At 40.8% G+C, this 20,488-nt stretch overlaps 2 protein-coding genes across 6 annotated transcripts; one reads left to right on the top strand and one right to left on the bottom strand.

Annotated features, from left to right (window-relative positions):
• Window positions 1–586: 586 nt before the first annotated feature.
• LOC111671345 (uncharacterized) lies at window positions 587–9,947 on the top strand. 4 transcript variants are annotated; one of them, XM_087179882.1, is made up of 10 exons: window positions 587–700; window positions 1,260–3,767; window positions 4,107–4,436; window positions 4,760–4,859; window positions 5,224–5,318; window positions 6,103–7,732; window positions 7,829–8,370; window positions 8,472–8,605; window positions 8,696–8,770; window positions 8,867–9,947. In XM_087179882.1, the coding sequence occupies exons 7-10, from the start codon at window positions 7,883–7,885 to the stop codon at window positions 9,589–9,591; spliced, it is 1,422 nt and encodes a 473-aa protein (XP_087036008.1). In that variant the 5' UTR covers window positions 587–700; window positions 1,260–3,767; window positions 4,107–4,436; window positions 4,760–4,859; window positions 5,224–5,318; window positions 6,103–7,732; window positions 7,829–7,882; the 3' UTR covers window positions 9,592–9,947. The 4 variants fall into 4 exon arrangements, with proteins under 4 accessions (XP_087036008.1, XP_087036006.1, XP_087036007.1 ...); XM_087179880.1 differs by having other exon boundaries at window positions 6,103–6,143; XM_087179881.1 differs by having other exon boundaries at window positions 4,788–4,859; window positions 6,103–6,143.
• LOC111671346 (porphobilinogen deaminase) lies at window positions 9,939–19,050 on the bottom strand. 2 transcript variants are annotated; one of them, XM_023428457.2, is made up of 14 exons: window positions 18,867–19,050; window positions 17,057–17,110; window positions 16,579–16,651; window positions 16,151–16,200; window positions 15,576–15,631; window positions 15,050–15,127; window positions 13,677–13,754; window positions 13,519–13,594; window positions 13,256–13,369; window positions 13,122–13,160; window positions 12,887–13,006; window positions 12,696–12,749; window positions 12,346–12,432; window positions 9,939–12,260 (listed from the first exon to the last, which is right to left on the bottom strand). In XM_023428457.2, the coding sequence occupies exons 1-14, from the start codon at window positions 18,888–18,890 to the stop codon at window positions 12,087–12,089; spliced, it is 1,077 nt and encodes a 358-aa protein (XP_023284225.1). In that variant the 5' UTR covers window positions 18,891–19,050; the 3' UTR covers window positions 9,939–12,086. The 2 variants fall into 2 exon arrangements, with proteins under 2 accessions (XP_023284225.1, XP_023284224.1); XM_023428456.2 differs by lacking the exon at window positions 18,867–19,050 and adding an exon at window positions 17,219–17,339.
• Window positions 19,051–20,488: the final 1,438 nt, after the last annotated feature.

The raw sequence follows: 20,488 nt of genomic DNA on the forward strand, positions 1-20,488 counted from the left end.
ATTTAAAGCACACTAAACACATCTTATAAACTTATTTCTTCATATATCCAGAGCAAGTATGTCATAATAATATATCCTCTTATAGGTGACACATATGGAAACACCAAACTTGATATAGGGACATATAAGTCATATATATGTCAAAGTTCATAGTATAGTAAGGCATAAAAAAACATCATAATATATTAAGGCATAAAAACGTCAAAAAACGTCGTGTTCATAGATTGTATATAAAAATGGACGTCGACTCCGGGTCTGGAAAATGAAGCCAATGCGGAAGTGCCTTGCATTCTATCGAAGGACCATCATGGTGACTCCACTGGATGCAAGAAGAGTTGTATTGAAGTCTATGGGGAAATGACTCTACTTGTCACTTGATTTGTTACCTCAGTAAACGTTTTCATTATGTGTTCATGGTCTGAAAATCGCTAGTTTGAAGTTTTCTTCAATACAACATGATGTCATTTTTCAAATTATGGTCCTGTTGAGAAGAAAATAGACGTTAAAGCAGAGTGTTTTTAGGGCGTGGCTACAGCGTGATGACACACAGGGGTCTGTTAATCCGGATATGACGTCAAAGCGATGTGTCGGACATTTGACTTGTTATTGTGTTTTCATCAAGGTTAGCTCCGACATGTCTGCATCGTTGTTCAGTTGTTCTGAAAGACACTCAGAGGAGTCGCCGTTTCAATTTTTTCCGGTAAGTACATTTAGTTTTAAGTCTATTTCTTTGCTAGCCAAAATTAGCATCCCTGTTTATATCACAGTTCAGGTGAAGATGCACCTTGCTAACCAAGCTAGCCGGCTAGTGCTAGCGTTAGCTGATAACTTAGCCATTGCTATGCTAACGGTACCTGGCCCAGCTGGGCAGGTAACCTGTGTCAACGTGGGTTAGACCGTGGAGGTGTTCAGTCAAAGCCCAATAAAAAGGTCAATTTAATCGACGTTAATCTAACGTTTGGTTTGTGTTTCTCCACGTGACCCAGTTTAAGTGATAAGTTAGTGTAATGCGCAGCGTTAATGTTGGTTAATACATTGTCCATCAAGACGTCGTGATAGTTCAAGTTAAGATAACGTGACGTATACAAAATGTGTAGACAAATATTTGTCATATAGAAGATTGTTCATTTAATACTCAAACCAGTTCTCAGCTGAAGCAGACATTCATACACCTATCCTGACAGCTGATCGATATTTGTGATTAACTGTGATCCACCGCATCTTAACTCAAGTGTTTGTGTTTTATTGTCATTTGAAAGGTTTCCACACTGTGAAAACTGAGTGATCTGTGCCAACAGAAGGAGGACCTCATGTACAGAGCAGCACATTTGTTTCATTCATCTGGTTGTGGAGAAGGGAGACTGCATGGACATCCTTAGTTCTCTAATGTGCTGTGATGATGATGATGATGGTAGAAAACCTCCCAGTTCATCTTCCTCTGAGGAAATGACAGACTAACTGCTGATGAGTTTGTTTATTATTCACTGTCTTCAGTATTCACAGGTTCAGTTTCTTACCTGCAGCTTCATTTCTGCTGTTGTTGACAGGTGATGGTAGCAACACTTTTAAGATCAGAATTTATAATATTAAACTGTGATGGATCATCTCTAGCACTGTCACCACCTCCACAGGTGAAAGTATTTACCAATTAACATCAGCGAGTTTTTTGATCCTTCACTGTCAGTATTGTCGGACAGCATTTAAATATTTCTAGTATTTATGTTATTGATTAATGCTAACACTGAAATAGCCACACAATGCTGTACATGTTACTATTGTGAAAATTCATACCAGATGTGTTTTATAAAAACCATCAACAAAGTTAAAGCAAGAGCTTCATGAATAACTTTATTGGACATTATAAACTACATTAATTTAAACAATTTACAACACTGGAAATGTATAAAAGAATGTAATACATGGATTAATTAAATACTGTAGTGTAAAATTTCCAGTCAACTGTAACTATTTAAAATTGAAGTTAGTTGTGGATGAAGTTAAAGCTGAATTTCACTGTCATATGTAAGTTTGCTTAATAAAAAGAAGTAGTTGAATCAACAGTGCAAAGAATCTTTAGTAACAAGTATAATCATTATTCATCATGAGTCCTAATGTGTGAGACAGTTAATATTTATTTGCTCCAGTAACAATCTCCCTCTAAATAAGTGACGCTGTTGGAACAGCACACTGATATTAACTATAATGGCTGAGGACTATGAAATGTGAACTCTAATGTTTTAAACTATTGATGATTTGTTACAGCTACAGTGGAGTCCAATAGTCATGTGATTGTATGTCTGACGTGGGGCAGAGAGTGTAATACGATAGTGAGGGTGTAGGGAACCAGGAAGAGCAGAGCTGATCAGACTGAACAATGTTATGGCCACAAGAGTTACATTAAAAAATACTATATTATCATATAAGACACTGTGTCTGTGTTTGGGAAGAGAAGATCTTCATGTGTGGACACTGCAGGTGGAGGTGGTGCAGGGCCTCCATCATTGCTGCAAGAGGTTGTAGGTGTCCCCAAAGATCCAGACCTTGGCTGGATGGAAGAAAACATTATAATAGAGAGAAATCATATCAATACAGGGCTGATAGCACTCCGGCGTCACGAGGTCCAAGATTCAAGAGGCGCTTTCACTCTAAACCACACCAGTAGGCATAGCCATCTTAAGCCAATCGGTGATAGGGTAGGGGGTGGTCTTGGGTTTTGGCCAATCAGATGGATTCAGCAGTCACCCCCACGTGTTGTGTGTTTTGTGTTTCCCACACTGGCAGCGTGAAACAGCCGAAGTCCTGGAGTGCAGCTTTATGAAGCCAGGGGAAGAAACCAAACGTTTCGATAAAGGTATAAAGAATAAATAGCGTTGGTCTTGGATAGAGGAGGTGGGTAGAGACGGAAAGCCCTTTGGAAGCTGGTGTCAAAAACTCCGGCAACCAGGAGCATGTTTCTGCACTTTCTGTGCAAGGAAAATATTATATGGAACTAGCGGGAAAAAAGTGCTGCCACGGCATCAAGCAGCTTTACGAGCAATTCAACTTACCTCACGTTTGCTGGGGCTGTTGGCCCTAAGAGCCCGGCCCGCACATCATTAGTGGCGGCTGACATGATGGGCAGCTCGCCTCTGTACCGGCTTTTGTGTGTAATTTGTGATTTGGCTTGAGATGCTGGTAGTGGTTGTTGGGGACTGGGCTAAGTTTAAAATTCTGATTGTTGGACACATTAGAAACAGGGGAGCTGCTTCTTGTGTTTTTGGGTTGGTTAGAATCGCAGAGTTAGGCTCTTTGTTGGCTCCTGTTCCCCTACTTCAGTTTTCCTCTTGGCTTCTTTGTATTTGTGTTTAATTATTTACCCTCCTGGTTACGCAAAAAATAATATCAGTAAATTTGATTTACTAATAACACCTGGTTTTATGTTGCTTCCCTTTTCCATCAGCTGGGTCGTAACATTAAGACCACCAACATATAGTGACTGGGGATGCCAGTAACCAACATGTGCACAGTGAACTGACACCTGGCTCTGTGAGCAGTGAGTAAGTGAAATACTCGCTGAGTAAAATTTCCCAGGCTGTTGTATCTTCTTTGCTTGCAGAAATCAACTGCCTGGTACTGGATGTGAGTCCCACAGCATCGGAGGTTTTACTTTCTCAGCAAAGTGGCTCCACAAAGGGTTTATATCTTGATGCTTCATGTGAACAGTGTGACATCTACTGGCCTGAATGCAAAATGGCCAAATACAAACGTTTGTATATCACCAATTGAATGTAAGTATAAGGGAAAGCATGACTGTATTTTATAATCCAAGTATATAAAATCAAAAGCAAATCAAAATGTTTTGTATGCATCAAATGTGTCAAGTTCAGCTCAATGTCTTTGTTTTAACTTAAGTGTCAAAACTGTAAGTTGGTTTTGTAATGTGGGCAAAGAACATGTAGCTTTCCCGTTTAAATGTCAGCTTTGGTGGTTTTCCTGTAAAGGTGCAATATAAGATCTGGCCAGAACATTAGTTTTAAAATGTTAAAAAAAAAAAATAAACACTATCAACAGTGTGTGAAGCAGCCACAGTGATGTCATGATCAAGACCTCCATCTGTTGTATTTCAGAGTCATCTACTGAAATGAGCATGGTAAACAGCCAGAACCGACCTGTCCTGTGTTGTAATACCACTTTGTGACGCTAGAGGCTGTGTGAGTCAGTGGCGCGTCAAGTCTGCCCTCAGTCCCACGAAGAAGAACAACAAACAGAAATGGCTGAACCTCCTAGAATATATTCATCTGCATCCCGAAGGACCGCTCCCAACAAGAAACCACGTTCAACGGCGAAGAAAAGAAGCAACACGAGTAAATCTGGATGTGGCTTTCCACCGCTGGAGAAGCTCCTGAGAGGAAAGAGATGCGGGTTGATGCCGAGCTCGCAACTTTCCTGTTAGCCTGGTGAGTAGCATCAATGTTAGCTTTTTAGCTCAAAGTGTAATCAGTGCAACGACTGACAAACCGACAAACATTTCAGGTGGTGATATTGACGTTGTCGAGACGTTTTAGCGGCTAGTAGGATTGTGTCTGTTGCTCCCGGCTGTTGTCCAGCTAGTGACGTCAGTGATTTTAGGCTCAACTTGTAACTGACTGTAACTTGAGATTGTATGGAGCCAGTAGACCGAGTGAATACACGTCCATCGGTTCACCATATTGTAACCACTTAAATTACTGTTAGGGGATCAGCCATGATTGAAAGTGAACTAGGTCTTTACATTTCTCAGGAGATTTCAGTACACCTGTCTTCATCAGGACCTGAGCCAGTACAGGTGTAATACCGCCTCCACCTGTCTCTCCAACACAGACACAGTGAGGAGGATCTAGGTGAGTAACATGCTGTCATTCACTATTAAAAGTAAGACTTATCTATACCACTGTGATTTAATCAGACCCACAGTGTATACATGTTCATACTGCTGATTCTTAATAAATAATATACCACTGCATATATTTATGTATTTTACAGTATATCCATATTTTGGATTACTCAATTTGTTGTTTATAGTGTGTACATTGAATTCATCACACCTCTAGTTGATTTACACTTAATAATATTCATACTGTTTATTTTTGCATATTCATATCTATCCTCACGATTTATTATACTCACACAACAGACCTAACATGTTTTGAATATAAAGAACTTGTATGCTTTAAGGAATTGTCCTATCACATGTTTCTGTATCAGGACCAGAAGTCCAGTCTAATCACCACCAGTGATGGACCAGCCTTTTCTTCTGCATCTGGCCTCTTCAATCAACAACATTACATCAACACCTTGAGGTATTATCCCTGCACATGACAGATATTGTCTATACTGTGTTCTTTTGCACATCCCCTAATCAATACCTTTTGCACATCTTGCCCAGCAGGAGTTTTGTCATTCTAAAACACTTTTGTACATAGTTGTGTGGTATTTTTTATTATTTTTATATATGTATCTATTTATATTTGGTTGTTGCAGTATTTTACTTTTTTTGTTATTTCCTATGAATACGTAAATTGGATGCTACAACAAGCCAAGTATCTTGTAAGTGAAAACCTACCTGGCAATAAACCTTATTTTGAGTCTGCCTTTGTGATGTCGTCATCCCGTCCTCATGTTGCTATAGCCTGCCAAGGACCACCCATGTATCCCCTTGCCTTCATAAATCTGCAAGTGTGTGGAGGTTACAAGTAGAATTCAGATCCTATTTTCACACCTGAATTTAAATTCTACTAGTAACCCCAGTGTCACACACTCAATTTTGAGCACCAATTTTTACAGTTTTGTGCTTTGTATGTGTACACGGACGTTGACAGAAGCTTTTCCTCTTCCAGCGTCTTTATGTTGCCTCACCACTAATGTGTTTGTTTATATATATATATATGAATGAATGAATCTCTTCTTGAAACTCTTCACATGTATCATTTGTTCATAGTCTTCTTTTTATTACAGTATATGCTAAATGAGTTTTAAGTGGATGATTATATCTATGTTCTGAAGTCCTTGGACTGCCTCAAACATTTCATAGTCAAAAGAGGAGCTGCTTGACATGTCCTTATTTTTCCTTTTGTGTTTTCATAGGGATCCAGAATCCACCTCGGGCCAGAAACCAGCAAGAAACGGTAAGTCGTGCACATGACTCCACCCCATACATGTATATAGGCTCAAATTAGGGTCAAAATGGCTGAACTTGTGAAGTGACCATAAGAAATAATTCCAATGTTTGTAGCTGTAAATCAACATTTAAATCTGCATGACAAATTCAAGGTTAAAAGTAGTTTGTGTAATTGCATTTCCACACAGATCATAGTCTAACGTTCAAGATGAGTTAAAATGATATTCTGTTTATTTACATTTAAGTTGTCATCATATCGAATGCATCAGAAAACAATGTGGATGTGATTATTGGCTTGAATATTACAATTAAAATACTTGTTTGGAAACTTGCTGTGTCTGATTTGTTGTTAAGGAACTTATTGTGATGGAGTTTAACCAGTTAATCCACAACCATGTAATATGTAACATACCTGCTTTATGCTGAGAGGTGTGTATTAGTGAGCAGATGTTTTTAAAAACCTGTTGTTGGCTGTAGTTGTGTGTGTGTGTGTGTGTGTGTGTGCGTGTGTGTGTGTGTGTGTGTGTGTGTGTGTGTGTGTGTGTGTACCTAGGCTCAAATTAGGGTCAAAATGATTTTGAGCTTGTAAAATGATGTTCACAAATAATTCCAATGTTTGTAGTTGTAAATAAAACTTTGTAAACCTGTAAAATAAATCAACATGAGAAATTCAAGTTAGCGTATGTGAAACAATTGCGCTTGTGTCGAAGAGATTTTTATTTGTTGAAAGTCTGAATCAAAACTGAAGAAATGATCAGTGTCGAGGTTGAACAAAGACACTGTAAAAGAAGAAATGGATTTGTCAACATCTGTGTCGTGATACAGAGAAGAAAACTGTCAAACTCTGGTCAAAAGTTCCCACAGTGACACTGAAGTGACAAGGATCAAAATTCTTACTTGTCAGTGTCTCACACTGGGAATGTTGCTCACTGAGTTTTCCAGTTTTCTGCTCTTTGTCTCTGCACACAGACGTCCACAAAAGCTTTTCTTCTTTCCCTGTGTCTTTTTTTAACGTCACCACTGATCATTTGTTCAGTTTTGACTCAAACGTTTGAACAAATCCAAATCTCTTGGCCACAAGCACAATTCTCTCCCTCCTCCCTCCTGCCTCCCCAGCTCCACCCTCTCACCCAAATATGGTTTCTTCTGGCTCCAAAAAACCAAGACTGCGACGTCCATTAAGCCAAACTTGAGGCTTCAAAACGGCTGTTCACAAACCATTTGGTGACGTCACGGCAGTTTGCCACTTGATCATAGTATATTAAGGCACAAAAACATCATAGTATATTAAGCAGTTAAAATGTCAAAAAACGTCATAGGCATGAAATTCACCATGCATGTCTTTGCACTGCGGGAGGAAGCCGGAGTACTCGGAGAGAACCCAGAACTGTCATTGGAATGATAAACCTGTTGTGAGTTCCGTTTTATGAATTGGTCCCTAAAATTCAAATTTAAATGTTTAAATTTAAAATAAACTATGGAAAGTCACAGCAGAACTAAGGGAGGCATCGCCTGAAAAGCAAGATGACTGCAGGTAATAACAACCTGCAGGAAGTTCTTGCTGAGGCCAGTACAGCACACATGAAGGTCACCCAGGTGAGTTAGAAATGAATGTAAATGTTAGTAGCTTTAACTGCTGACGGGTATGTGTGGCAGAAAAGTTGCAGATTTTTTTTGTGTGTGTGGTTACAGCTGCATGTTGGGTAAAACCGGTACAAGCTGATGTAGAGGACCAAATATCACATCATGTCTGAAACTGTGGATGTGACCACGGAGCCTGTGACATGGCCCATAGCTCCAGACGGATACGTCCCCAACTCTGTGATCCGGAGCTTGAGGAGGAAGGGGCGGGGACTCGGCCAAACAGACTGCTGGGATGACATCAACTTATACAGTCTTCATCAGGACACAGAGGAGGATGAGGATGTGAGCGCCAGGGTCTTCTGGCTCTTTGAAGATGACGAGGACGAAGAGGAAGAAATTACGTTCGATGTGAAAAGGAGGAAGAAAGACGAGGAAGAGGATGATAAAAGAGATGTGAAGGGAAAAGAGGATAAAAAGACAGAGACGGTAAGAAAGAAACAAACAGAAGTGGAGGGAAAGGACGTGACGGATAGAAGACACGTCCTGAAACCATCCCACGACTTCCAGACAAAGACTCATCTGAACCACGACGACGGAAAAGTGAAGCCTCCGAGGCAAGAAGCCAGTTCGACAAGGACTGTGAACTTCCTGTAAGTACTAAAACTGATGAGCAGTTGCAATTATTCAAACCTTCTCATGCAGGTCACACAAATCCCCATGAATGACTGAATTTATGTTGGTTTTTTTTAAGACCAACCTCCTCTCATGAACCAACACCTGCACCTTTGAGAGACCTGAGGGAACACATGAAGCTTCCTGAAGCCGTCACACCTCCGCTGCAACATCCATCAAATACACAGAGAACATCCACTTTCATTCCTCAAGGTACGAGCAAATGATGCTGAACTGTGGCGGTTGAGAGAATGCGTTTTCCCCCTTTTTCATTTTGTAACATTTTCTTTTCCTTTTCTTTAGTGCGGCCAAAGCCTCCTGTGGTGTCAGCAGATCCTCCCATCCCAAAGCAAGGTCCCCGTCAATCGTCCTTCACTAGTAAGTTTAAGTGAGTTATTTTCTCATAATGTGGAGTTTTCTCTTGGTCCAGATCTTGTGGTGTTTGAGTCATGAACTCTTGTACCTCCCCCACAGCTGCAGAACCCAGTTTTACAAGGTGTCTACCAACCACAGAGCCCCAGAACTGGACTTCTCATCCCCAGAAGTCTGCCCCTTCAATCCCAGAGGATCCTCAACCCCAACCAGACCCCAGCCCCCCTGAACCAATCAGAGATAAAAGGTTCCTCCTGTCCTCGGACAAGTACAGAAACATCAGCGACCAAGAGACGGTGACCTTTGATAGAAAAATCCTGGAGTTCTATAAGAAGTTGAAATTGTCACGCTGTGGAAAAGTCTCCAGCCCTGCTCAGCGCTTTCCTGTTTCTAGAGCTACACAAAGGGGGCGGAGTCTGAACGGTGGCCTGAGTAGCTCTTCAGCATTTGGGACGAAGTCGTCCACTATTCAAACTAGTCCCAGCCGCCCACTCTGTCCTGACCCTGCACGATTTGCACAAGGCGTCACCTCTATCGAAGACCAAGGAGGCCACGAGCGCGCAACAACAAAGCCTCTAGGGAAGCCCTCCAATGCCAGACAGCTGACTTCAGTCCAGCTTGGTCAGGGAGCAGCACATCACAGGGTGGTGCAGAGCATTCAGATGAAAGACACTCAGGAGCTGGCCTCCTCCTCCTCCTCCTCCTCCTCCTCCTCTCACTTCCATCATGTGATCCCAATGGCCTCCCAACACAGCTTCTTTACTTTGGATCCCTGTGGGAAGACTCGGTATGGAAGGCTGCAGTTTGACTGGATGAGGCTGATATGACTCGGACAAGCCGCAGAAAGTCTCGGCAATTTAGACCAACGATACCGCTCAGGAAGTCGTAGATGAAAACAGGGACTTGTACCATCTTAATACGTCTGCTCAGCAACTGGCCAGCTGTTGCACCACTTCAGCAAATAATAAAATAATCTTTTGTGCATTATTTTCCTCAACATTTTGCTCATATAAAAGAGTAATTTAGGTGGAGGCATCTCAAAGCTGAGAAGCTTCTCTGCTCACCACAGTTGAGAAGAGTGGTTATCTGAGTGACCGTAGACTTTCTGCCGGCTCAGCACTGTATTTTGGTCTCATCTGATTTCTGATCAATAAAGACTCAAAAACTCAACAGGTACAACACACATACGTTTATTGACATTTGTTCCATGACATCGGAGTTTGTAATTTGACCTGACCTTCACAGGTTCTGTAACAAAGAATCTAAATAGAGAAACACTATGTTAACTCATACAGAAATTAAAGCTGAAATACAAATATGGCAAATGTTACCTCACATTGTCTCAGGAGGTTTAAGAGGTTTAAATTAAGTATAATACACAATATAGAGCTATAAAATAAAAACACACTGGCTGTACAGTGGGTTTACTGATGATACAGTGATTTCCAAAGAACAGACAGTTTTATTTAAGGCAGACACAGTTTACATGCACTGAGGTGGCACTTTGATAGAAACTATAGAAAGACAAATGGCATTTCAGACATATGTTTAATTCATTAGGCAACTTATTATAAAGGCCAACAAGTTTGAAAATCTATTGCTTTTGGAAACACTTGCGTTGTGATATGTGGAGTACAGCATCTTTACATTACAGCAAATGGTTTTCATTTATTTCTTTCCACTAATTATAGAGAGAACCTGCTAAAATCTTGAACAGCGCATTCACCAAAACATATGAACAATTATTACTTCCATGACTTAGCATCTGATAATTACAGGATAAAGATCTTGTAGTTGTGAAGATACAGGTTCAATATTTGAGTTTTATGATTATTAATTATCAGCATGAGATTCTAAGTCAAAATTACAGGAGCCATAATTATGAGAGAAGGCTTCTAATTTGTGTTTGGTGAATTTAACGTGATTACAGCACAACATAGTGCCATCAACATCAGCATGAATGAGTCTATAACTGCCATTTACTCAAGATGTAAACCTGTGTACAGAGTGTGGCAATACAGCTGTAAAATACTGTTATGGTTTAAAGTAATAATCTGTATTATTTTCAGTTAGATAGGGTTTGTTCTGCTACTTTCTGTCGCAAAATCAGCAGCAATTTGAACATGAAAGCCTCTTCTTCACCTTTTTAAAAAGTCCATCACACGACTGTATAACCACAACTCTAGCATTTACACTTTATTTAAAACTCATCAGCTGACGGTTGATGCCCAGCGTGGTGCTGCAGGACACATCAGCAAAGCATCAACAGAACAAACTGCCCAGTGCACTTTTTAAAAATCAGAGCAGAAAGCTGAACACCAGACGCTGTGGGTCGATAGCTCCAGTGTTAAACAAGTACTCTCCCGTCCTTTAGTGAAACGCTCAGTACAAAGCTGCTCCACAGGTGGAGTAAAACAAACGCTCCCTACAGCTTGTGATCGTGCATATTAAATAAACTCTCCGTCTCTGTAGAAGAGGTAGCTGGTACACTCTTAAAACATCAGCTGAAAATGTGACATTCAACATGAGCTTAATAAAGATTCTGCAGAAAATACGCCAACATAATAAAACCAACAAACCAAAGGATAAAGTTGTGATTAGGGACAGAGTTTAGAGCTGATGAATGAATTTACATTTATATTTACATTTGTCAACTTTCACATCTAAACAAGCCCCACTTCACTGCGGCGGCAGCGCGCTTGGAAACTCGTCTTTGGTACCATCAAAACTCAGCTTTCCAAAAGAGAAAGCAGCTAAAAGCTACAAGAGGAATCCTGCTTCAACTTCTCCTTTTTTTTTTTTATCTGCTGAACAATTATTGGACACTGATGAAACATCCTTGAGGAAAAAGTATTTGTGAATGCTGAATTTTAGTGGCATACCATTTACTGAGACACTGATGCGCTTTAAAAAACAAAAACAAAAAGGGTTTCACCATGAGGACATCAGCCAGCGACGGCACTCTAAGTGCTGACGACAGCGTTTAAAGGCCATTTTGTGTTTCCCACTGATAATCCCAGTAAGGCTGTTTCTACACAGCTCAGGAGCTGGTTCCATGAGGTAAGAGCAGGCGGGAACCAGAACCAGGAGAGCTGCAGTGACTCTGAAGCAGCTGATAATGACGGTCAGCTGAGCAGCGTTCAACCAGACTGAGCACAACATTGGTCCAAGAAGCGTTTGAAATCCTCAACCACCTCTGTGCTGTTGACTGAGCTCACCAAATGTGTAATATATAAGATGAAAAAAAAAAAAAAGTTTTTACTTGACACAAGGCCAACCCTCTGTAGCCCCCCGCCCCGCCCCGCCCCCCGGCAGAGCAGGATTATCTGGCGTCGTTGAGCTGCCTGGCCACCGTCAGGATCTCCTTGGCTCCTTTGCTCAGCAGTAAGTTGGCCAGGTCGACCCCCAGCCGCTCAGCTCTGTCCTGGGCTTCACCCGAGATCTTGCTGGCTGTGACTCCCACTCTCTGGACCGGCTCGTCCACCTGCTCTAAGCTCTGACGCACAGAAACGCTTTATTAATAATGACGGAAAACAAGACGACGTCACACTCATTACTTGTTCCATTCAGCCTCTTTGTACCTTGTCATCAGCAGCGATGCTGGTCTGCATGGTCTCCTTCAGACTGTCGGATCCGTCCAGGCTGTACACGGCGCCCGTCAGGTAGAGCTGAGAAAACACAACAAGAAACTTTCACGAGCCCATTCAGCTCTCACAAGTGACATCACATTTATCAGACTTCCCTCTGGAGCCGTGAAAAGACTTTACACAGCTTCAGTAGTAATAATTCTCCCCAACAACTCAACAGACTTTGATGAGTGAAATCAGTGACGTTACCCTGTTCTGACTGAAAATGATGTCATTGGTCAGATATGTCACTCACTACTGATTGGTTAAGGTAAAACACACCTGTCTCTACCTGGCACTCTTACCTGGGTGTCTTTCACTTCAGTGTGAACAGCCACAGGAACGCTGCACCCACCCTCCTGCAACAGACGAGATGTTCAGTTGAATACACTAGGGAAATGAGTTAGTTTGTGTGTGTGTGTGTGTGTGAGTGTGTGTGTGTGTGTGTGTGTGTGTGTGTGTGAGTGTGTGTGTGTGTGTGAGTGTGTGTGTGTACCAGTTGTCTGAGGAAGGCTCTCTCAGCTATGCAGCGCAGCACGGTTTCAGAGTCATGGAGGACGGACACCATCTCCAGGATGTCTGCATCTCTGGCCCGAACCTCCACTGCCAGAGCCCCCTGATGAAAAACACACACACACGTATGAATGTCAGGTGTTATTATTATCATAATTGATTATCAATTATCCTCTTCTTCTATGCATGAGTCATATGTTGCATCTCACTGTTCTGACCTGTCCAACAGCGTACATGCAGTCTTCAGGCTCCAGGATCTACCGATGGAAAAACAAGATGAGACAGTTTGACTCCGTGTCCCTCAGAGAGACTTGGACTTCACACAGAGGACTTGATATGAGCAGAACTGTACCTGGCTGATCCGGTTCTCCCAGCCCATTCTCCTGAGGCCGGCAGCAGCCAGGATGATGGCGGCGAAGTCCGCCTTCTCATCCAGCTTCTTCAGACGAGTGTTCAGGTTCCCACGCTGCAGAAGACAGTTAAGGACAGAAACAAATATCCTCTCTGGCTCGACGACCTCCTCCTCCTCCCCCCACCCCCCTCACGAGGAACAAAATAACACCCGTCTTATTGTCAGATATTATCATGTTCACAGAGTCGCTGCTGAAAGGATACAATATCCTTGAACTCCAGGTGTGGGAATCTCTTCTTCAGCTGAGCAGCGCGGCGCAGCGAGCTGGTGCCGATCACGCTGCACAAAACACACAGTGTGAAGTCAGGTGTGATGTGACTGAAGACAAACACAACCAGTCAGATGATCCACTGCACCGTACCTGTTCTCCGGCAGAGTGTCCAGAGTTTTCCCTGCGTTTTTTGGATGTAGGACCACGGCATCGTGGGGGTTTTCTCTCCTAAAAAGGACAGTGAGTGGTTACAGCTAGTCAGTAAGATTACACAACGAATACTACAGCGATCTGCAGAATGGACAATGAGCAACATTTGACTCGCACTGAGTGCCAATATGGAGCAATAGGAACTGTTCCAACAAAGGAAGAGCTTATGTCCCAAACACAGCCTCACTATCTCCTCCACTGCGCTTCAGCCACAGCGGCTGTAATAAACAATAAAGGCCTCATGATATGGTTTGACAATATGTTCTCAATCAGGCTGGGACTTTGTCTTCCTCTGTATCCTGTCCCCTGAACGCCTCGCCTTCCCACTGATGTAAAGACATTTCTGAAAACAAAATGGTTGAAAACTATTTAAAATAGAGACAACTAAATGAAGAAATTAGTTTTCTTATAAATAGATCTGTCTCCTCCCTTAAATTTTATTAATTAGATTTTTTAAATATTTTTTAAATATGATTTAATTTAATCTAATAGTTTACAACATTGTTTACTTGCTGGCAGTCTTTGTTTTCCCTGCATTTCCTGGCTGCCACTAACTGCTGACTAAAACAACTGTTATATCACTTCATTTCTTTAGTTTGAGGCAGTGGCGGCCTGAAGGTTTGGGGAACAAGTTTCCAAGGTCGCCGGTTCGAATCCCTGGACTGGCAGGATTAAATCTGGGTGAGAAAAGTGAAACAGCAGCATTTCTCCAACCCTCATCAACACCACTGTGGTGCCCTTGAGATAAGACTGCAACACAACTGGAGCCATTAAAGAGAGACACGACCACAGCTCCCACTCAGGAAGTTAATAGCTTGTTAGAGCAGCTTACTAATTGTGTTTGCAGGCTAAACAGGGCTGTGATCTTCTCCAGTCAGTGGCGCATCAGGTTATTTAACAGCATGTCTCCTGGCAACACCTTCAGATGTCAGTTCCGCTGCCATGGAAACCCCCACCAAGAGACACTTTTAACTCAAAAATGGTTCTATCCTTTTTGAAAAACAGAAATTTAGCTCATTAGCTGTATTGACATTATAGTTTTCTTTCAAAAAATTGAGGAGAATCCCGATTTCTGTTGGACTTTAAAAGGAAATTAGCCTAGGAGCTAAAACTGTTTATCAAAATGGTGCCGTGTCAGCCTGTGGCAATGTCAGCTGCTTCTGTTTTGCAACATCCTCCATCTTGAAACTGTTAAAAATAGAATTAATGGAACTAATTCTACTAATTCTCAGGTCATAGGCTGGAAAAGTGACTTAAAAACACGGCCCAACACTCTGACGCCCCGACGCCCTGACTCGTGTGAGCGCACTTACTTCAGCACAGCTCCTATGGTGAATCCTGGAGGCAGAGTGGTGGGAAGATCTTTCAGCGAGTGAACGACCAGATCGACCCTGCAGGACACAGAGGAGCACAGTCATGTTTACATGCTCCTTTTATGTTTCATGGTACAATGCAGCCATTCAGTGGTGAACCTTATGTTACATCTTCAAGGCAGCGACAGAACAGAGACACCTGCAACATCTGAGGCTGCAGCAGAAATCAAAGGGTTCCCCTCTGCATGGATCCAGTCTGATGGTGTTATATATGGGATAAATGGCCTGTTGAATGATGCCGACTTGGCTGATATCAGTATTTTATTTCATGCAGTCAGTGTTATTCATGCTGCTTTTTGTCATTTTAACTGTAGAATAAATTCACAAATGAACTGTGATGTGCAGCTACAGCACAGAAGTATCAGTCTTCGTTAAAGAGTTAAACGCTAACAGTTGGTGTCTGCTGATGCAACAATGCAGTGGAGACAGGGTGGTGTCAGCCACAGATGACACCGGTCACACTCACTCGTTCCTCTCCAGAGCGTTCTCCAGCTCTTTGGTGAACAAACTCTTCTCTCCAATCTGCATTACAAAAACCAAAGAACAAACAGTTACATTCTGGTACAATTCTTGTTTAAATCGATCTGTTGCAGATAAAATAAAACATTTCCAAGCAGGATAAATGCACCATATGAAGCCCATATATCAGGTATCCAATCAGAAATTATTCTGTAATGAACTTTCTTTCTATTGCTGATGTTGGTCTGTTAGAATGAAGTCTTTGCTTTGTGTCCATTAACAGAGAATGAACTGGCAAATGTTTTTGACTGATTAATAGTATAGTTAATTAATAGTATAATAACTGATTCACTTTTCAACCAGGTTTGAGTGGCCTTCAAAATAAAACTAAAGTAAAACTTAAATTTGTCCCGTAATATATATAGTAATTTTCCTTTTGTTAAAATGGTAAATTCAATGGTCCCAAAAAAGGATCGTTAAGAATCAGAATCGAAGTGGAGGTCTTGGCATCAGCACATATATCGAAAGTGTTTGCACAATTTCAGCCCTAGTTGTGTGAATACTCATTTAAACAAGCTTCACCTTTGATAAAGCTGTGTCAAGGATTTTGTCTCCTGTTGTTGTCATGCCAACTGAAAGACAGAAGATAGAGAGGTTCAATAAAAGCACAAACAACAGCGAAAACACCAAGAACAAGTCAGAAATGGAGCCACACATCTGCAGGACGTTTCAGTGGATCATTAAGTCATTGCTATTGTAAAGTACCGTCTGTTAGTGTGTGTTCAAGACAAAAAAACTGTGTAAATGCCATAAAAATGAGCTGCACAATTAGTATTTTACATGCACAGAAATTGGACAAATTTTTTCATTTATAGAGTTTATAATGAACCAAATCGTCAAAGCAAAAATGCCTCTGTGATGCTAAGAAATTTGTGACACAGCTACACATGTACAGTGCATTTTCTGTTACGATCTCTTCACAAAAACTGAAAGTTTGGGACGATTCTCACTTATTTCCAAGTGGAGGTCAGGGTACAGTTGTTTCAGCTTCTCCGCCACACTGTCCGTCTGGATGCACGCCAGCTGGGACAGAAGAACACAGCAGCAACTGACTTTAGCTGGATCGTATTCATACTTGTAAAAAGAGTGTTAAACACTCATCCACAGAGTCCGTGACAATCAAATCAGTGAGGAGCAGTTATCTTAAAGAGACATTGTCGAGTCAGAGCCATCTTATCTCTGCAGAAGAGCTGCAGACGTCTTTCTCTGCTGTATCTAAACCAGCGTGGAGGAACGGTGCTTTAGATAACTCACAATTAACTGACACATTGAGACTCTGCGTGAGTTATCTTCACATTCAAATTATAGTTAAAACCAAAATCAAAGCCAAAAATATAAATGATCCAAAGGTCATCTGCTCTGAATGCTTATAAAGTTAATGAACATAATTGAATTAAAGCTCAGAATTGAATGAATACAGGACTTTACCTGGCTTTTGCGGGTTCCGATCCGGATGACCCGACTAACCTTGCCGTTCCCATCCTGCAGAGGTAAAAAGAGAAGTTAATAAACTCACTTTCTGCAGAGCCTCCAGCTGAGTTACCGCTGCTCATTTACAACCACATCCAGCATTTTCTCTGCCCGCCTCACCCTGATGTACTTGTAAGGTCCATCCTCCATAATTCTGAGTCCGCACTAATGTCTGCACTGTAGAGGCTATTGTGTCCGCTGTGTGGCTGGGACTGCCTGCTGTGTGTTGGTAAGGAGCTGTGCTGAGGTCATATAGCCTCTAGATACTGAACAGTGGTCTTTTTTACCGGACACCACCCCCACTCCTTCAGGACCTCCACCCCAAGATATCTCTGGTTCCAAAAGATAAGTGTGCCAATTCATTGAGTCCGTTATAAAAGGCAGGGAGGGGCAGCTTAGGAGGGTCCTGGGTATAAGGTGTGGTCATACAACAGACAGTGTGTGTGGACACTTTTCTTTTCTGACACTCTTTATTTTCTGAATGGTCAGCTGCCAACAGCATAGCTGCTACTGATGAGAACAGAACAATACTCCGAAATAATGAAAACCTTAATCACAATTCTCATTGTTGATATTTGTAATTTGAATTTCTATTAAAATATTTCTGTGTATGAAATGAGGTAATATATCTTTAACACTATGTGCTGACATCATCTTAAAAAACTGTACACTCTACGTGTATTATTCTTGTACTAAAAACTGGTTATGAAGAACTGATAATGTTTTATCAAAGATGTCATTAGCCACTTTTATTTAGTTGGCTAAGCCTGGTAAGAGAGGATGGAGGCATGTAATTAGCTTAAGGTTGAATAGGCAGGGATTGGGGAGAATAACATTATTATAAAAAATTATATTACATAGGAAATACAAGCGTGTCACTGGGAAATACACCAATAGGAAATACTAGCTCTTTGGAAATTTTGCAATGGCAAATAGAAGACTCCATATAAATCATGATACTGAAAATACTGAAATAAAATTTCATAACTGAGTTTAGTTTTAATAGTTTATTAAAATATTTGACAATTTATATTTTATTCATAAAATATGTTATTATTTATGACTCTTTTTTATTTTCTTCATGTGCTATCATGGATTTTCACAGACATTAAGTCATCCTGTCACTAAAGCTGTTTAAAGCTGCATTTTTAAGTGTTATCTTCTGCTTGTCAATAAACTACAGTCAAAAATCTACTACTTTAACGTTACCTAGCAAAGCACCAGGTTACATCATAAATATTAATGTTTTTACAGAAACTCTGATGTGCACACCTCCATTCAGCATCAGTGAAATAGAGCAAATAGGACTTAATTGGCTGAAATTGACAAACATAAAAAGGTGCTTCCCACGTTACTAGCATTAGTTAGTTAACGTCAGTTGGTAAAAGTAGAATTAAAGGGTGTAAAAGAAACTAAAATACCAAGTATTCCTGGTTGATTTCTAAGCCGAATGTCAATGTGCCGTCACTCTTTCAAAAGTCAACCGACATTTTTCAAGACGTCATTAGCTAAAATATCAGTTAAGTCATCTACAAACCTGAATAAAATAGTACAAAATCAAAGCTAACAAACTAGCTCCTATCTGTCAACAGCTCCCCGCCTACTTTTCACCGTCCAATGGGAAGCCGAATACCAAAACAGACGTTAACATCAGCCAATCACCGCGCTCCAAAAGCCGGCATATACGGAAATGGCGGTCCCCATCAGAGAGAGCAGTGACTGCTTCATGCATGGTGCTAACCACCGGGTCAATTGAAGGAAATCCTACCGGAGATTTTTGCTCTTCCGTCATATCGATGATCCGCTTCACTCCGCCGATGTTGTTGGAATCAACAGCGCGTTTTCCAGGGCAGTAAATCCATTAAATAATTATGAAATCCTTGGAAACAGTCAGAGCTCTCCTCTCCTTCAGCTCCCATATGAATGAATCAATGCGGAACCTCGTGATGTCATTGGGCTGGTTAGAGGTCATTTCCTTGTTCCGTCTACCAGCTTCCTCTAGCGGGGAGTGTGCTCGAGGTGCATGGATAACGAAGTCACGGTCAAATCAAAAATATTGGTCGAATGTGTGTTTCGCATTTTTTTGTGTTAGTCCCAAAAAAAAATCCTCATTATATGTGAAGAGAGAGTGACACAGTTTACTGACTCAAAATCAGAACTGCTGTCATATACTTACAATCAAAAGGAACATTTTAAAGCTTTACTAGTGTGACTTTTTTTTTATTGTGACCTGATGATGTGGCCATGGTAAATACTACCGGTATTTTAACTTGTATATCAAGTGCCACACCTACCGAATTATATGATAATGAGAATATAATGCCATAAGGAAGGATTAAGGAGGCAATCTGTGAGTGAGAGTAACACTAAATAAAGCTGGCCCACATATTTGTGCCTTTCTTAAATACATTAGGGAAAGGACCATTGAACTGTGTTGACACCTCCACCTCTTAATGAATAAATAGAGCTGACAGTGTGGCTCCACATCTTCCATACACAGTTTAAATGATGACACCTGGTGACCAAAATAAGTTACTGCAACACCATGAATTCTGTAGTTCTATAGTGGAGTAGATAGATAGATAGATAGATAGATAGATAGATAGATAGATAGATAGATAGATAGATAGATACTTTATTTATTTATGGTAATATCTCAACATGTGGCACTATCAATTTAGACAAGTCAAAATTTGCTATTATAGTTTTCAGTATTATAAGAGCCATGGTTAGATTAACCAGCTACGGGTCGCTCATTGGTGGGCCCCCAAAGTGTAGGCCTTTGGTGTTACTAAAAACATGAACAATAGCTTTGCTCTTTTCAAGTGTTCCAGTGAGCCACAATAGTGTGTCAATTAGAATAATAAAAACACAGATAATAAAGGCCTGAAGACTATATTTTGTCACACAGACCCTCTTCAAGACAGGGCCCCACAGGTAGTAAATCATCATGCTTCAGTTGAACAAAGCAGTTATAACATAACTAGTTAAAACTAATAGTTTGTTGATCTTTGTAGTTTATTGAGCAATGAAATACTCAATAGTCCAGAAACTGAGTGGATCTTAAAAGTTCTGTTTTTTAAAAAATATATTTTATTATAACTGTTGAACACAGTGACAGTTTATGCTGTGTGATAATTGTAACATACTTTTTCATGAAAAACTTGTTATTGTTTTATATGTTGTATGTAAATCCACAGTGAATTTATTGTTTTGCATGTATATCATTTTATCAGTAGCAGCACAGTCCACAATTCCCAGCATATAATAAATCCCAAATAAAAAATGAAAAATTTTACATATACATTTATTCATGTGGCTGACACTTTGGTTCAAATTGATGTAAAACTGAGGTACAACCCAAGCTGCAGTCAGTGGAGGAGCAGCCAT

The sequence above is a fragment of the Seriola lalandi genome, unplaced genomic scaffold (assembly GCF_002814215.2).
Source record: "Seriola lalandi dorsalis isolate HSWRI2012SDOR001 ecotype SW California unplaced genomic scaffold, Sedor1 jcf7180002054875, whole genome shotgun sequence".
NCBI classification, from domain to species: Eukaryota; Metazoa; Chordata; class Actinopteri; order Carangiformes; family Carangidae; genus Seriola; species Seriola lalandi.